Genomic DNA, 17,634 nt, shown 5'->3' with positions numbered 1-17,634 from the left:
CGACCTCTGGTCTTGGCATCAGCCATCCAGCACTGTGCTAGGCAACGCTGGGCAAGGTTTGGAGGTGAGCACGGGCCAGGGATCACATCCAGCAGACAGCTCCGGTGCAGCGACCCTGGTCTGCAGGGTAAAACAGGTTAGTCATGTGGAGGTGTTACGCTGCACCTCTTTGCCTCGAGGCTAGAAAACAGGCCGTGACCTGAGGAAATGTAGTGACTGAGGATGCCAGGAGTACACACAATACTTCTTTGGAGCCTCAATCAGTTCATACCCTAGTGTCCTGGTTTCAGCTGAAATAGAGCTAATTTTCTTCCTAGCAGCTGGTGTAGTGCTGTGTTTTAGATTTAGGGTGAGAATAATGTTGATAACACACTGATGTTTGTAGTTGTTGCCAAGCAGTCAAGGACTTTTCAGCTTCTCATACTGCCCTGACAACAAGATGTTGCAGGGCGCCCAAGAAGCTGAGAGGGGACACAGCCAGGACAGCTGACCCAAACTGCCCAAAGGGATATTCCATACCATATGATGTCATGCTCCGTATACAAGTGGGGGGTGGGCTGGGAGGCAGGCGGGCTCAAGGACTAGCTGAGCATTGGTTATGGGTGGTAAGCAGTTGTGGTGTACATCACTTGTTCTGCTTATTCTATTCATCATCATCATCATCATTTTCTGTCCTATTAAACTGTCTTTATCTCAACCCATGACTTTTACCTTTTTTTTCCTTATCAGTTCTCTCCCCTACCCCATTGTGGGGGGGGGGAGTGAGAGAATGGCTCTGTGGTTGTTTTAGCTGCCTGCTCGGTTAAACCACAACACCTAGCTATAAGTTGCAAATGGGAACTAGGTGCACATCACAGTTATAAAATATAGAAAAAAAGGCTAAGTACTTTGTGCTAACTCAAATTCTTGCATGAGTCCCAGGCATACCTCTGCACGAGGCACATCACAGCAGGCTGGCTGTGAGGCAAAAACATCCGTGAAGCAAAGGTGGTTTTCCAAGAAAAAGCCTTTTAGCAAAATGCAGATTGGAAAAAAGCCAAACCTGTTGGTTACTGCTGTTGCTCCAAAAAGAGTGCTGAGTCAATACCACAAGGAAATTATGTACTAAAAATGGCAAACAAGTTGTCCGTGTTGAAGGAACAAGAAAATCATTGAATCCTCTGACTGATGTCAAGAGTAACCACCTCAGCGCTGCAAGGGTAGAGCCACAGGCTGCTGCTGCCTTGAGCTCTCTCCAGGCTCTGTTAGGCACCAGATACACACAACACATTGCATCCCAACTGCTCGCACCTTCTTGCCTGTATTATTTGTGCCTCCAAAGGTCTAAAAACAAAGTGCTTGGAAACGAAGGAATGGATAGACGGGGCAGGTCCAGGCATGTTGTGCTGCTCTCAAAAGGATTTTCTTGGCTTCCAGCGAGCACGAGTTGTCAACATGACACAAGGGAAATGCTGTCAATGTAGTGGCCATCTTGTGTTCCTAGCAGGCTTGCTGGTTTAAAAATATGAAGCGGATTCTCAGATTGCATAAATCAGCACAGGGCCAATGCAGTCAAGGAGGAGAAGCTGCCTTTTGCAATTAGTTTTAGCTCATAAATAACAGAAAGTGAGTAAAAAGATGCACATATTGTACTAGGCAGGTATTTTTGCATAAACATCTGTGTGAAAATGCTAGGGGCCACTATGGCTAAAGACATGAATAAATCCACAAAAAGCTCTTTTAAAACCCTGCACTATTATGGAAAAATCAAAGCCATGTCATCTGTGAGGCAGCACTGTCAGCCGGCAGAGAATGCTGTGCTGGCAGAGAGTGCACTGCAGTAATTCTGCACCAATACAGCCCTCCACAGCCAAAAATTTACACCAGTAAAAGTAAGAGCGGCACCTAATTTCATTAGTAGTTTTATGAACTGTCAAATCCTACAAATATTCACATCTGGAACACCTCACGGTCAGTTGGTGATCATCGCCCAATATGTTTGCAAGATCACAAACAAGAAGGACCTTTAATGAAATAATTTATTTTTAAGACATTGAAAGTGTTTTGTTAATAGACAGCCGTAGGAGGAAGTAATACAAACTGATAAATGTAATTCAGAAAAATCCCTTGGCACTAATCCCATGATCTTTGAAATCAAAAGGAATGAACAAGCAGATGTGAAAAATAATTTCTTAGTTTGCATTATATACTAAAAATCCAAAACAATAAATTATGCTCATTTGGCACTAGTTAAGAACTAGGCTTGAAATGTAAAAAGAAAAAGAATCTCTCCTGTGTTTACAGTAGATGGTACCTAGTACTTTCCAACAGATTTCATCACATTTTAAAAAATATAGATTTGATTTGATTGTAAGCATGCTAAATTTTCATTGGAGACATTCGCATAACCTGTAATTAGTTACAGTTGTGTTGGCACACCCATTCCAAACCCCATAGTTTCAAAACTTATCTCTTGCAGCAATTTTGCGCTAAGGAATTTTTTCACTTCTCTGAAGATGTAAAACAAAGCAAAACAAAACCAAAACAATTTTTAGCATTTAATAATTACAATTTACAAAAGCAAGTCTCGAATTTTCAAGTTCTTAATCTGTGTGGTACCAAACGCATCCTCAGTCTAGTCTGAAGATAAGTATTTCAGAAATAATGCTGTTGACTCTGACACTTTTTGTTAACTTAGGAAATATGGGCTACTCTGATGTGAATGTGATCTAAGAAGTTTATCCTTCACTGTATCAGAGGCCTGATCCCATAAAGTAAATTATCCAAATTCTTACTGATTTCACCGTAATCTGAAGATGTTCAGCAACTTATAAAAGACATTTGGCATTACTCAGCTGTAAGACCCAAACTGCACCAGTGTTTTCAGAGTTGGCCCCTTTCAGTTAGGCACTTTACTTGTTCTCTAGACAGCTGAATAAGGGTTTCAGTTCTGAAACAACATGGACAAGTTGAAAAGAGGCTAGCTAATAAGTATGAATGTAGCACCCTGATTTTAAGGATCCGAAAGGAAATACTTGCCTTACTGCACACGCAAATCAGTTTCAGATTTACCTGTGAAAATGCATTGCTTTCTCTTGTTCTTCTGTCACCCCAGTCAGTGAAGGGCTTCCTCCATGAGATGCCCCAGTCTCTAATCCTCTGGTAAGGATGTTCTGGGTTTCTTCGATAAAGACATTTTTGTTAGTACACAGAACTTTGTGAATATTTATTAACCCTCTCTATGTATTTAACACCACAGACTGTGTAAGCGCAGTAGGCTTTATTGTTTAATCTATCAAACAGATTTAAACTACCCTTGCCTAATTATGCAAATATTCTGTTCCCAGCATAGTTCTTAGTAGTGCAATTCAAGCCCTACAAATCATGATAAGTGAAACGGATTTGGGTATATATCAGTGTCAGTAGCTGAATTCCTTTTCAGGAATGTGAATGCCACATGATAGTTCAACCTTATTTTGAGTGTAACTTTCAAAGAGGCCTCAGAAGCCCTTTTTTAACAGCAGCCTGACAAACTGAGTGAAGATGTTCTGTTCTTAGGAAATCATCATTTTCCACTGATGTGAGGCTCTCTGTGTGTTAGGAACAAAATATGCAAATTTGAGAAATTATTTTGCCCACCTTTTTTAAAGTCACATTATCTCTGAGAAGGCTAAATAGAAAATGTGAACATCTCACTCTCAAGGGGTCAGTGGGAGGAAAACAGCTGAGCTACAGGGAATTTGAGCACTGACTCCAGGGACTCACCAAACCTCTCACCCATCTCATGGGACCGAAAGTCTGCACCTGAAAGTGCACCTCAAGCAACAGGCTTAGGAAAAATGGCTAGTGACGATGGAGATCCAAGCATAACATGGGGCTTACAGATATATCTCTCCCCTCCTCACGTTTTTTCCAGTTTAGGACTGAGAAGTACTGACAGAGGTGGGCATATACCTAGGGAGCACACACAGAATGAGTCATAAATCCAAGAGAAATTTTTTTTCCCCTATGGAAATATAAATGTAAATCAAAACTCAGGTAGCTCTTACCTAATGTGTCTGTAAACAGTTTTTTCTGTGGTTCCTCCACTGCAGGGGTTTCTTTAATCTTGAAAGCAGGAATCTCACCAGCCACTGTTGAAGATGGCAGATCTAGGTTTTTAACATCCCTGGCCCTGTTCTCATTCTTTGATTCAGGCTCATGTTCTCTCCTTTTTGATCTTGTGACATGAAATAAGGATTGGTGAAGAGAAGAGAGCGCCTCGCTCCCTTTCAGCCTGAGAGCCCCAGCACTGGAATCGCTGCTGCTTGTGCTGCAGGACAGACCTTGTTGTCTTGAGATTGCTTGAATATCTTGTTTACTTCGGGGTGATCTGCTGCACTTTTTAACAGACTTTTTTTCAGTTCCACTGAGCTCATCACTAGCATAATCATTGTCAGAGATATCCAAATGTCCGTCAGTATGATCTACTCTCTGAGGCCCATGCTGGGAGGGATACTGAGCATCATGAGATTTGGAGTCATCATCACTGTTGGAGGCTAAGCCGCTTGACTCACAGGACAAAGATGCACCATGCCACGTCGAGGCAGCTGTCCCCTTCCTTTGCCACTCCTGCTGCAAGGCTGAGGATGAGCTTCCCTTCTCCACAGCCTCAGGTGAGCTACGTGTAATTTTTACTATCTTACCATTGACCATCTTAAACCCTGTATGGATTTGTCTTTTGCTTTCTGAGCTCCGGCTCCCAGAAGCGAGTTCCTGTGGGCACACCTGAACCCACTTCTGATCCTGGGTGAATGCAGGGCCTCCGCTCCACTCTGCTTGCTTGATGAGATCTGTTTCTAAACCCCTAAGTGGAGAATGCTTCTGCAGGACTTCCCAGGGGGTTTTTGCTCCCTCTGTGAGATGACCCTTCAGAGGCTGATCCACCCTACCTAGGTCCTTTTGCAGGGTACCCTCCACAGGTCTTCCATCAGTTCTGCCTGCTTGCCCTAGAGAATCCATATGATGAATTTCCCTTTCCTCATCTACTTGTAGGTTCATTTCTGTTACTGTTTCAGGACATGGTTGCAGGATTTCAGGCCATCTTCTCTGTGGTAAGTCAACAAGATTTTCCTTTGTGTCTTTGTCTCTCCCAATCACTTCTTTTTCTTCTGCACTTTGCTCAACTACTTTTGCTTCACAGTCAGTCTGAGCCTTTATCTCCCAGTCAGCTAAATCACAGTCTCCTTCCTTTCCACGTGTACCCATCTGCGTGGAGCTACTGACCTGCAGATTTAACTGAGAGCATTCCCCTGGCTGCAGTATGCCTGCATCCACTTGGCCAGGCTGGGAGAAATGACCCCAGCGGTCCAAACCAGCTCTTCTGGAATGCTTGCTGTCTTCTTTTAAAGGCTTCTGTTTACTTTTTTTGAGCCTTGCCATACCTTCTTTTCGTTTCAGAAAAGCCTTCTGAGGTGTTACTTTTGCCTTGCTCTGAAAAAAACACCAAAAAATGCTGACAATCACAGTATGAGAATCATTCTCCAGAAAGAAATATATTCAGATAATTGAAAAAGCTGAGACACCAGAAGTCTTAAAGACACTGTCTATGGATAACAGGATACGTAAGTAACAGCCCCAAGACTACAGGGAAGGTACGAGAACTTAGAAGCAGTCGCTCTGTGACACCTCCATTAATTCATTAGTAGAGTCAGATGGTTAAGATGATGCTAAGTGTTTATATGATAGAAGATGAGAAACGTTCCGTCTGTCTTTGTTTTTAAAGGAAGTTTGAGTGTTTTTTTAAAACGTGACACAGAAATATATAAATGCATCAGTTTGAGATGTTATCTTGCCAAGGAGACAGAGAAAATTCCTGAGTGATGAAATGTGCATCTTCCAAGTCAAGAAGCCTAACAAAATGCTGAGTCTGACACCTAGAGGTGTCAGACATAAACTCATCTCAAACTGCACGTAAGGCAAAAATCAGAACAGCGTTACTGTACTTGGCCCTTGTACAAAAACTGTATTTGGAAATGCCCCCATTCTCACATTAGTGGCACGTAAGAGACTGCATGGACCATTTATTATGAAATAAGCTAACAAGATCAACCTTGAAGTCTAATTTAGCTAAGTGTGTTGAAACTTGGGCACAAACTATGACCCAGAAAGTATGTGCAAAGAGAAAAATCCAGTGGGAAACAGGGGAATATGACTGCAGCTGAATAATACAGTTTTTTTACTTTGGGAAAAACCTTCCAATATCACGTGAAAGAACAGTGGAAAAATATGCTTCCATGCAATGAGCCAAAGCAGAGCCCACACAATGCCCAAGCCCATGAGAGCATGAAAACAAAGTGATTGCACTGATGGCATGGTACCTGCTGCTCCTTCTGCTGTTTTTCTGTGAGATGATTTTCTACTTTAAGTTCTTCTTCAACAAATTCTTCAGAAATGTTCTGTCTAGTACCAGTTGCTGGTGTGATTGGCCTAGGCAAGGAACAAGGAAGTACTTGTTTGTAAGGTTCTCCAATAGTTTTCTTTCAATAATTCTCATTGAGCTGATGTTGAGTTTAGAACTGAAATGTTCCTTGCAATTTTTTTTTTTTTTTAAATGTGAAGCATGTTAGTAAAAAGCCCGGTATTATGCGACATCTAAGTCTCACTTTAAAACATCCTGCCTAGACTAAACATTAATTATGTGTTTAGCAAGTAATATTTTTTGGCTGGTATCAGTCTCTCCTTAAAAATAAAAAAGAGTCAAAAGGAAAAATATTTCAGGCATTTTCTCCAGACTAGCGCTGGTTACAGTCACAAAGAACTCACTATTTCTCTGACAGAGTGGTTTGAATTAGCTGGTAAAGACTGACAGAGAAGAAAAATAACGTCTATAATGTTGTGGAGGGACAAATTGAACACTGACTCAAAATGAAGCATAATACAGCATATATGAACATATCTTATTTCATTGGAAATGTGCTTAGACCCTTAATTTAGTCACTTACTAATAATTTCTACTGAATATTTTTAAATCCTGGTTTTAATAGAGGTGCTGGTTATGCGGCACATTACTGTTCTTTCTATATTGCACCTCTACTTAACACCACTGTACCACGGATAATCTTTTCGTTTGTCAGTCTGGCTCTGTCTATTAGCACGCAGCATGGCCTGACAGCATTAGATTTCTAGAGCAAAACTGTTGCTGCTGAGGACTCAATGTCAGACAATACGCATTTCAGGGAAGTTTACTTCAAACCAACCCTAGCCTGATCCCATAGTGAAACTGTCATGAAGAGCTGGAACGTTCTGTGCTTTACTTTCATCCGGCTCGTGCTAAGACCACAATGTGAGCCAAAGCAGAACAAGTGGGACTGACTGGGAGACAGACCTCAGAAGTTCACTGCTGAGCCAAAAAGGTATATGTGGACAGGACCACTTGCCCACAGGTGCTTATGGTCCTGCCACCTCTACCCAGCCTTCTGCTCTGGAAGTCCCTGTCTTTCTTCCCTGCCCAACTCCCACACGATTAACGTACTAAACCACACTCATGACAATTAGTCTCAGCCTGTACTTGCCTAGAAGTTTCCTGCTTCTCTTTTACACTTGATGTAAGGCTCGGTGTGCCAAAAAGCTACTGCTTCTATCTGCATCAGCTGAGGAAAGGTAACAACTCTACAAGAATTTCTTCCATCACTAATGCCAACCTACCCATTCTTGCCTAGCCACGAGCACCCCCTCGTTGTGCTCGTACAGCTCCTTTTGCAATGCAGTGATGAACCAGATCTGAGAACTGATCCCAGTTAAAAGTTACATTTCTCTCTCCAGATAATTTTAACAAGGATTACTTCACCGACCTGTTCACTATATAGGCACATAAAAATTGGTCTTGGCCCAGCTGAAGAGGCAGAGCAAGGACAAGAATGAATGAGCTACTCAGACTGATGCTGCCATCATAAATGGAAGGCCACTGCAGAAGAAATGACGGCATAACAAAAGATGTTATTTCTCCCTGCCAACTTTTGCCTTACTTCTCTCCTTTGAAGATCATAGTTGCGAAACCAGCTCATTTAACTTGGCTAAACCAGCATCCTACTATATAGAAGTAGATCAACTGCCAGTCCCTAGACTTGTCCACTCTCTGCCCATGCATACCTGCCACTCTGAAGCAAAGGAAAGAGCCTCTGTGTTGCAAATATAACACATACCGTATGTGTACAATCAAGGAAAACATGCTTTTGTATCTTGACTGACTGGTTAAGAACATTTCTCACCTGTCTTCTATGTTTCCAGCCTTCATCTTCCCCTCTATGCCAAAGGGAGATGGAGGAATCTCCTCCTTTACTTGTTCTCTTTGTTCTTCTTTGACAGCAGAAAAAGTTTCAGGGAAACTCCTTTCTCTTAACTGACTGTTATCTAAGCAGCAGAAAAAAGGTCAATGAAAACAAAGTCTTTAGTAAAATGAATAACTGAAAAATAAACATTATAAAAATCAATTACACATGTTTATATTTTCAACAACATATGCAAGATTTTGATTTTTTAAAAACACTTCACAGAATACAATTGAATTAAGTAGGTGGAAGGATGCAACACGTGAGAAAAAGAGGCTACTGATCCGTCAGTCTAGTTGCTGGAAATAAGGAAAGAGCAAATGGTATGATTTGTACGCCTTGCCTCTACATATTTGTAATGCTTTGTTAATGTGTTCACTGCAGAACTTTGCTAGACAGTACTGAACTACTCGTGTCTGTAATTATGTGACCTGCAAGCCAGTTCATTAAACAGTTCAACAAGCAGTATTTGTACACATGAGACTTTCCAACTGGGCGTTTTCTATTCTATTTCACAAAAGTGCAAATTTGTACATCTTCCTATTGAAGCTTACTGGCTATGTTCACTACAAGAAGGCTCCCACTTCAATTAATCTTTTTTCTAAGTGCCAGCTAATGCAGACTTGCTCTTTTAGCTCAAGTTAGGCCTGTCAGCTGAAGCAAAAACCCTTTACTGGGTCATTCATACTACACACTGTTGCTGTAGCCAGGAGCTATGTAGCTTACTTCGTCACGTTAATGCACGTAGAGCTACTGAAGACCTTTGCAACATACTGAAAGGACTTTCTGGTCCAACAACAGGAATACAAAAGCTTTACATCCTTCCCTCAGTCTTTCCCAGCTACACACCAAAAATCTCCGGTCTGATGGTAGACAAGCTGTAGACAAGTGCTGTTTCTGCAACATTCTCACTTGCCCTGCACCAGAATACGTCTGGGGGACCAGAGATGACACAGCAGTTTGGCAGCTGCAAGGGATGCAGAACCCATGCGTCCCCCCTCACAGTTTCATGTGTGGGGCTATGCTGTCACCAGAATGCTCTGATAGGAGAGGTGCCCCAGCACTGTAATTTTCAACTAGTGTTTCTCAGTGCGAGGCAAGAACAATGTGTCCGAGCAGCTGTGTAATTCACCTTTGCTTTCTTCTCTGTTCTCTTCTTGACCATCTTGTCTGGAAAGTTTTTTTGTGGGGCTCCCAGTACACTGAAGCAATGGCTCCGTGCTTATCCCTTTAAATAAGAATGTGAAGTGTTATACAAGCTGTTGGTACACTCGTGGTTATGTTTCCAGCAGTAAAACCCCACACTCATCACAACAGTCAGGAAGGTCTCAGTTCGGCCCAGTTCTCAATCACACATTCCATTGAAGCATATTTCAAAGGCAGATTCCAGTCAGGAGTTAACCTGATGTACTAAGGCCTTTGCACCTTCCAGCCTTAGTTTTACACACACAGCACAGGTTTAAGTCATCACTACCATCCAAAAAAAGCAGTCATACCTCCCCCCATCCTAATATGTTGCTCTCAGGTTCCTGCTGTCCTCATCCACACCCCACGTCCCCATTTGTGCTGGTGGAAATACTTCTAAAGCTCCCAGAGAAGCTTCACTGGGCAACTAACCCAGGTTCAAGTTAACCCAGCAAGAAAATAATAGTGCCAGGCACAAGAAGGAGGCAAGGCTCACTCAGTGAGAGTACTGGTCCTGAGCTAGCTTGAAGAATATGAAATTAAAGTTTCAATTGTACTATGGGACTGTCTCACAGCTTCACAGTCAGGACTTGCTATAAAAGTTCAAAGGAATCCAGGATGCAGGTCTGATTTACATCCTCTTCCCTTTTAAGTGGTTTCATTCCCGCTTCTGTTTGTTCCTCTTCCCCCCCATTTTGAAATCAACTTTTGATTTCTTGCAAATCATTCTTTCTTCTTTCTCACCCTTTGGTACCTTCCCAGAGAAGAAAAGGCTGGCAAAGTGAAGATGCCAAGTAGCAGCTTACGTTGTTTTTTCTCCAAATGATGCAACCCCATATCAATGTGAGGAACACCGAGATAGCTGACAAAGACCAGGCCTTCTTAGCTAATGAAACACATTCTCTCACCTTTGGAAGCTATATCCACTTCCTGCTTTTCATGCTTATCCCCCTAAATACAACATATTCCCTACTTCATATTATTTTGCTTTTCCAATTTAATGGCTTTCTGCTCCATTTATATCTACAATGTCCAATTTCTCTGTCAATACGAGAGGCAGGATGACTGTGATTCAAAAATTTTAAAAATCAAGTTTGAAATACTTTAAAAGCTTTTATAACAAGCCACCATAAAAACAAAGTACCTTTCCCTGACCTGCAATAAAATCAGTAACAGTCACGAGCAAGGGCAAAAATTCACAACATTTGCACAATAGCCTTAGCTTCAGATTTCCAGCGCTTTTTACCCACCTGAATCTGAAAGCTGCACATGCTCTCCTGACATTTCTGAACTGCTCTCATTTGGCACTAACAGTGGGGATCTGCTTTGCCAAGCAGAGCGCGTTGCCAAGGGAGAGGTCTGCAAGCACTCCGGGCTCTCAACTTGGGAAGAATTTTCTGATGGGAACTGGACAGGAATGAAAGTAGCTGGAAAGCACGGAAGGGGTGGCATTGTGGCTAGGTGGGAAGGTACCCCAGGAGAAACAGAAAAGCCTAAAAATAATTACCAGAGAAGAAAAATTAGAGAAGCTTAAGACAAATATTTTGCACCAAACTAGAAATCTCTTGCTAAACTGGTATTGCACAAAAACAATGTTGCTTTCATGTTCCCTGGTGGTTTGCATGTTCAGAGTGAAATAACCAAATTCTGCTTTTATTATTTTATTTAAATTGTAAAACATGCTTGCTGCAACCACCAGTCATAACCAACATTATTGTATGCTACAGAGATGCTGAATTAAAGAAAATTTGCAAAGTACTCCTGAGCATGTAAAATACACGCTTCCCCTAGGACTCCTTAAGTCCCTTAGCAGGTAAAAGTTAAGTATTGCAAAGTATCTCTGAGACACTCCTCAGTGCAAAAGAGGGGAAGGTTTTCCTTTTAGCTCTGGATGGCTGGTTACACGTTTTATGAGAAGACTTCCAAGCGGAAAAGACGTAAGCAGTTCTGCACAGGGAGCAGAGGCCAGGCTCACTACTTCCAGGAAATAAACCCCTTTATAAGGTTACAAAACTAGGCTTGCTTCTTATTTTCTTTCTTCACATCATGATTCCTTTCTGTCCTGTGACCTGACTTCAACAAGAGCAGAGGGTGCCTGCTACTGAAATTGCCTCACCCCCACACTAAGGCATTTTCTGGAAGACGGCTGCTCTGTGGTTTCAAATCGTGTCTCGCACAGACTCAAAAGACGGCCCAACTCGTTACTTCTGCACAGATGCTCTAACCACGCAGCTAGCAGGTGGGCAGAGCCTCCTCTGTCTGTGTTACCATGAGACATCAAAATGACAACCTGTAGTTCAATGAGGTTTCGATTTTACTGTTGGTCACTGTATTATTTCTTTAATTGCATGGCAATATTGAAGCAACTACCTTTATCATAATAAGATAAATCATAGCCCTAGTAGTTTTTCATATTTTACCTCTTTACAGCTTAATGGGACCAGATTATGCAATGTCTTTTGCTATCCTAAACTTACACTGCCTCCACTAACAAATCACAACTTTCAGTGCAGATTTTGGTCAGCTTTTCATTCAAGTAACCATTTTTTCTGTGGCTTTATATGTTAGCTAAATGTATGTGGATCTGTAAATACACCCAAACAGCATCCTATAAATATATTTCTTACTGTATGATCTTGGTCTTGCGTTCACGATACAAACTGTACTTCCTTTCTTCAGAAATGCTCGAGTGACTTAGAGCACTGGGGCAGGGGGAAGAGAAGTTTGCACGATGCAGCGTAGCAGGACCAGGGCGCTTTCCTTCTCGCACTGTTCAGTCCTTCCTGAGAACCTGAAGAAAGCGTTGCAGCCTAACTCTTCTGCTCACAGCGAACCGGTGGAAGCAACAACAAGCATCTTGCTGATTGCGGCATTTGGGCAGGGATTAATGAGTGACATAATTGCTCTGTGAATGTTCTGCTTTGATTAGAAAACTTTGAAGCCACAGACTGCGTGCTTGTTCAACCTGGTCATCGCAGACAGCTTGCTGAGCATTTGCCTGCCATTTCAACCAGACTTTTCTCTGAGGCTACATGCACAGGATCATGAAGATTTCATTTACTCAGCCATAGTCGTCATCCTGTCTCTGTCTGAAGCTGTCTCCCTAGTATACAGCAGTGGCTTTTGACAGCTATTTCGCAGTGGCATAGCTCCATCAGGAAAATCGGTACAATGACAGCCGGGCCTGCTGGTATCACTGCTGGTGTGGGTTGGCTGCTGGCTGCAAGGTTGATGGTTGAGATCCTGCTTACCTCCCCAACCAAAAAACCCGATTGTCACACAGCATCGGGTTTGAAAATGAGACCTTCAAACTGATGTGACCCTGTGTTCTTTCTGTGATGCTGTGAAGTTTCTTGTTCTCTTCACTCTCATTTTGCTTTGCACTGCTGGCGTCATCGGGAAGTTCAGAAAGGTCCCCACAAGACAAGCAGACAACCTAAGCTGCTGAAAGCCAGGCTTTTGATGGTCACTATGGGGCTGGGGTTTGGCCCTGGTGCATATACCCCAGTGTACGCCTCCTGCTTGTGTAGATGCTCCGCAGCTCTCTCAGCCACACGGCTTGGAAGTTAAAAGCATTTTCCTGGCCAATGTTCTTTAATTCCACTTTTCTATACTTTTTTATTTTGTTGGCTAATAATTGCTATTATATACATTAGTGAGGTAGATGAAACTTGCTAAAATTTTGGGTTCTTTTATGGCAACAATAATGTAAGGTCATGTTTCCCTAAAGTCAACTAACAAGTGCCAGCTCCCAGAGTTTCCGGGGCGGGGGGAAGCAAAAGACCATAAATTCTTGGTGGTTTTATTATTGTCATTAACTCTGCCTAAGTAATGCCTATTGTTTTGTGTGGACCTCTGCAAGCAGATGTTCCTCATATGGCAACTGAAATTGAATTTTCATTATAAATGATTCCGTCCAAACTGGTCAAACTAGGTGCGCTATGAAGCATTTTTATACATGCATGGAGGAGCAGCAAAAGACATGGCTGTCTTTGACAATGTATGGTTAGAACATGGGAAGAAAGTTTTGAAAAGAAAAGTAGCTTTTCAGCTTTGAAAAGCTATTTGTAAGAGCCCATCAGGCTACACTGAACTCTAGCATGCAAGGTGCCATCACTGTGTTCTCCTAACTATCCTCTGATGTCTTAGCAGAATGAGACCTTGCAGCTCCTCAACTTGACAAAGCAGCTTGAAATTAGATTGAGAAAACTGATGCCGGATCAATGCAGAGATGCAGACGGGGGATGCCTTGGGCTGCTCAGGCTCCTACCACATGGGTTAGGTGAAGCTGCCTCCCCTGCAGGTCATCTGAGGAGCAGCAGCAATCCAAGGATCACTTGGTCTTCCTATGCCCTTATGGATGCTCCCTGCCTGACATTATGCACAAGCAGCCCTTATAAAGCCTGTCCAATGCCGTCACGACTCTACATAATTTCCCTAAATTCTTCTTTCACCATGGGGTCACAAGCTGAAAAGAACGTGCTAACACTGTAGACAGAGTGGGAGGGGGAGGAGGGGTGTCCTCTTTTTCTACTTGCTGAGCAGATGGAATTTTCTGGCAATGCCACTGGTAAAATGAAGCCGTTCAAGGAGTTGTTATCATGCTGTGAGGAACAGGCCGTACTATTAAAGGCAAGAGTCTTAACAGAAGCATGGTGTGTTGACTTTCTTCCTCTCCTTTTTTTCTACATAAAAGCTGTAGCTTTCATATAGAGGTACAGAAAAAAAGGATATTTCAGCTTTTCTGAATGATCACCACTATACTATAATTTTCTGCAGCACCATTCAAATCCATACTTCAATAGAAGTCTGTACAGGAGGTGTGCTATTAAACATAAAGGACGACTCCTTATAGTTCTCCTGGAATTTTAGTGTACAAAAGTGGAAAGAAATGTTTTCTGTGGTTTACAGCTTATGCATATGTAAAGAAATGAGTGTTTTAGCCTGACTGCCAGAGGAAGAGCTCCCAGCCACTGGAAACAACCACCAAACCTCTTTCTTTAAGGAACTGCCACATTTCACTGCTGGAGTGCAAGCACCAGCAGGCGAGGGTGCTGCAGCGGCAGGAGGGATGCACCAAGTACCTGGGTTGTAAAGCGCAATGATTTTCTGCTGTTCAGCCACCAGCCTTTGCAGCTGCTCCACATGCTGCCTCATCACCTGGTCCTGCTGCCCTGAAGTCTGAAAATATCATGAAGATATAGTATCAAACTACATTTCTCGATGTTTCTAGTACCAACAGCAATAAGAAAAGAAGCCCTGAGGTGAGGTGGGCTTAGGGCAAGAGGCAGATCATGCAGCCTTGTTAGCACCGATACTTCTGATTTTCATATCATCAAAAAGCCTAAAATTATGATAGACTTCCAATGGACAAAGGGCTGAGATCTGCCAGCATAGACACATCCTAAATAATAAATTTAACTATCTTTGAAACACGAGTTTCCTTAAAATGTGTAACTAAGGCACTGTATTGTTTACTCTTATAAGAAGCACATGGAGCACTCAGTGGAAGAGACACTGTGGAGTTACTCCCATCCATCTCTTTGTCAAAACTAAGAAGAGAAAAAGTCAGAAATGGAAAAAAGCTAAACAAGGAGATGGAGGACGAGGACTGATAGAAAGATGTACAGAAATAAGAACATGAACATGCCTCACAATCATTACAAACATGAGAATGCAGAGCCGGAACATGCAATCTTTTTCACCAGAGGGAAGGAGAGAGCAGTAACTATCCAACAAGACGAACAAGAGAAAAATTAATTCTCTTTTGGGAAAAGCACTTTATTTCATGGATGCATTAGAGCAACATAATCAAACACAGAGTTACGATGCACTTCCCAGTGTTTGCAAGTAAAGCTTCCTACCTATAGACAGACACGAAAGTTACCGTCCTAAAGAGGCTGTGCAACTACTAGAAATACGCAGTATGCAGCTGTAAATTCAGTGATTCTTTAAAGCAAACTAACCTGTTCCATGTTTTTGTAGGTGGGAGCACAATGGTTTATCCCAGGCTCTAAGGCAGGGAGCAGAGGAGCAGTGAACATTTCCAAGGTGTCACTTGCATCATGAATTCCAGCCTGGGTTACACTGGAAGCCAGCTTTTGAGGAGAAAAATTAGAGCTGGCCAAATAACATAATTGCCTTGCATGCTGAAAAGCTTGGTCATGGCCCGAGTTATGTGTTGAGTCATTTCTGTTGCCCATCATACCACTGGCTTCTGAGTTGTATAAAAATGGACACTGCTCGCCGGAGGACTCATTCATGTTGTAGATCCAACCTGGGGATAAAGAAGGCATGACCTTCTCAATTATTATTTTGGAAGATGGTACCATGCTTGCCAAATCATTGGCAGTCTGCTGTGATAGACAGTCTTCCTCCTTAAAAGCATCTGCTTCCATGCCCTGCTTTCTGAAATCCGTGTTAGGCATGTGCAATAAAAACCATCATGAACAAAGGTGTCATATTGACATAGTAAATCCTGTGGTTTGTCTTTTTTTTTTTTTTTTTAATCAAAAGGTATTATTTTTTCAGCTCAGGCTGAATGTGGAGTATCTTCTGACTTCAGAAACTGTAAAACATACATATATATATTTATATTTTTACATATCTAGAAGTATATATAAATATACATATATATAAAATACTGTTAGGATGCATGCAACACAAAAAACCTATAAGATAGGTATTCTATAAGTATTTCTGCCAGCTAAAATGGCTTAGATGTACTGCCTGCTCTCTCACTATTAAATCCTTAAGTCTCAGAAAACCAGGAACAGATATAAGACTCTATTACAATAAAAACCAAAACCTATTCACCGCTAAAAGCATTTGCCAAAGTATCCTGACCTTGTCTTTCAGCTAAATCTTCAGCCTTTAAAATCAGAGAAAGTGCTTAATGTCCAAAGATGACTGCAGAAAGCAGGGAATGGAGATAACAGGAGGAAACAGGAGAAAACAAATGGCATGTGAAAAAACCCCACAAAACAAACCAAAATCAAACAAAGAAAAACATTACTAGAAAACTGCCTGATGTTTAAGTAGCTCAGAAGAATGTTTATTTCGGAAAGATAGAATAACACCGGTACAGCTTGCATCCGTTCTCCCTGAGACTGGTATGGCTGAGGCAGCTGCGCAGCACAAACTTCCTCCTCTTCCCCTCTTTAGGCTCCGGTCCTGCCGAGACAGCGCCCAGGCATTTGCTACTTACCTGAAAAAAATTGGGGTGGGGGGGGTAAGTTTCAGCAGCTGAAGCTAGTGAGCTCCCCTACCTTGTCTGCTGTGGGAGGATTATTTGCACTCTTTGAGAAATGTGGAGTCTCCGAGAACTTCCTTCGCTCGCAAGAAAATTATTTAATGCCTTCTTCCCACTTTAATGTAAGTGGTTTGTGTAAGATGTGTACACACCCTACCAGGTTCGATACTTGCTTTGGCAGATCCATCACGTGTAGCTAGGAAACACTATGTTGTTTGCAGGCTGTGTTGGGTTTGCGTGGCAAGGTTTTGGTAGCAGGGGGGGCTACAGGGGTGGCTTCTGTGAGAAGCTGCTAGAAGCTCCCCCTGTGTCTGACAGAGCCAATGCCAGCCAGCTCCAAGACGGACCCGCCGCTGGCCAAGGCCAAGCCAATCAGCGCCTCTGTGATAACATATTTAAGAAGTAGAAAAACACTTGGAGAGAGAGAGCTTTTGCAGCCGGAGAGAGGAGTGAGAAGATGTAAGAAACTCTGCAGACACCAAGGTCAGTGAAGAAGGAGGGGGAGGAGGAGCTCCAGGCGCCGGAGCAGAGATCCCCCTGCAGCCCATGGTGAAGGCCATGGTGAGGCAGGCTGTCCCCCTGCAGCCCATGGAGGAAGGATGAGGGGGTGTAGAGATTCCACCTGCAGCCCGTGGAGGACCCCACGCCGGAGCAGGTGGAGGCACCTGAAGGAGGCTGTGGCCCGTGGGAAGCCCACGCTGGAGCAAGTTCCAGGCCGGACCGGTGGACCCGTGAAGAGGGGAGCCCACGCCAGGGCAGGTTTGCTGGCAGGACTTGTGACCCTGTGGGAGGGACCCCACGCTGGAGCAGTTTGCTCCTGAAGGTCTGCACCCCGTGAGAGGGACTCCATGCTGGAGCAGGGGAACGATGAGAGGAGTCCTCCCCCTGAGGATGAAGAAGCAGCAGAAA

At 42.9% G+C, this 17,634-nt stretch overlaps 1 protein-coding gene across 3 annotated transcripts in view; it reads right to left on the bottom strand.

The window, feature by feature from the left end:
• Positions 1-16,822, bottom strand: part of LOC129204357 (uncharacterized) — a 37,566-nt gene extending 20,744 nt beyond the window's left edge. For 2 of the 3 annotated variants that reach the window (XM_054820214.1, XM_054820215.1), the window contains exons 1-10: positions 16,742-16,822; positions 16,489-16,646; positions 15,440-15,750; positions 14,558-14,654; positions 10,724-10,966; positions 9,421-9,516; positions 8,229-8,370; positions 6,339-6,447; positions 4,029-5,451; positions 3,052-3,160 (exon numbers count right to left, since the gene is read on the bottom strand). In XM_054820214.1, the coding sequence (XP_054676189.1) occupies positions 3,052-3,160; positions 4,029-5,451; positions 6,339-6,447; positions 8,229-8,370; positions 9,421-9,516; positions 10,724-10,966; positions 14,558-14,654; positions 15,440-15,750; positions 16,489-16,567 (2,609 nt within the window). In that variant the 5' untranslated portion in view covers positions 16,568-16,646; positions 16,742-16,822. The remainder of the gene's footprint in view (positions 1-3,051; positions 3,161-4,028; positions 5,452-6,338; positions 6,448-8,228; positions 8,371-9,420; positions 9,517-10,723; positions 10,967-14,557; positions 14,655-15,439; positions 15,751-16,488; positions 16,647-16,741) is intronic. The other variant, XM_054820217.1, reaches the window with a different exon arrangement.
• Between the last annotated feature and the right edge of the window lie 812 nt (positions 16,823-17,634).

This window comes from Grus americana, chromosome 3 (genome assembly GCF_028858705.1).
Source record: "Grus americana isolate bGruAme1 chromosome 3, bGruAme1.mat, whole genome shotgun sequence".
Taxonomy (NCBI): Eukaryota; Metazoa; Chordata; class Aves; order Gruiformes; family Gruidae; genus Grus; species Grus americana.
This window is presented reverse-complemented; position numbering and strand designations above follow the sequence as displayed.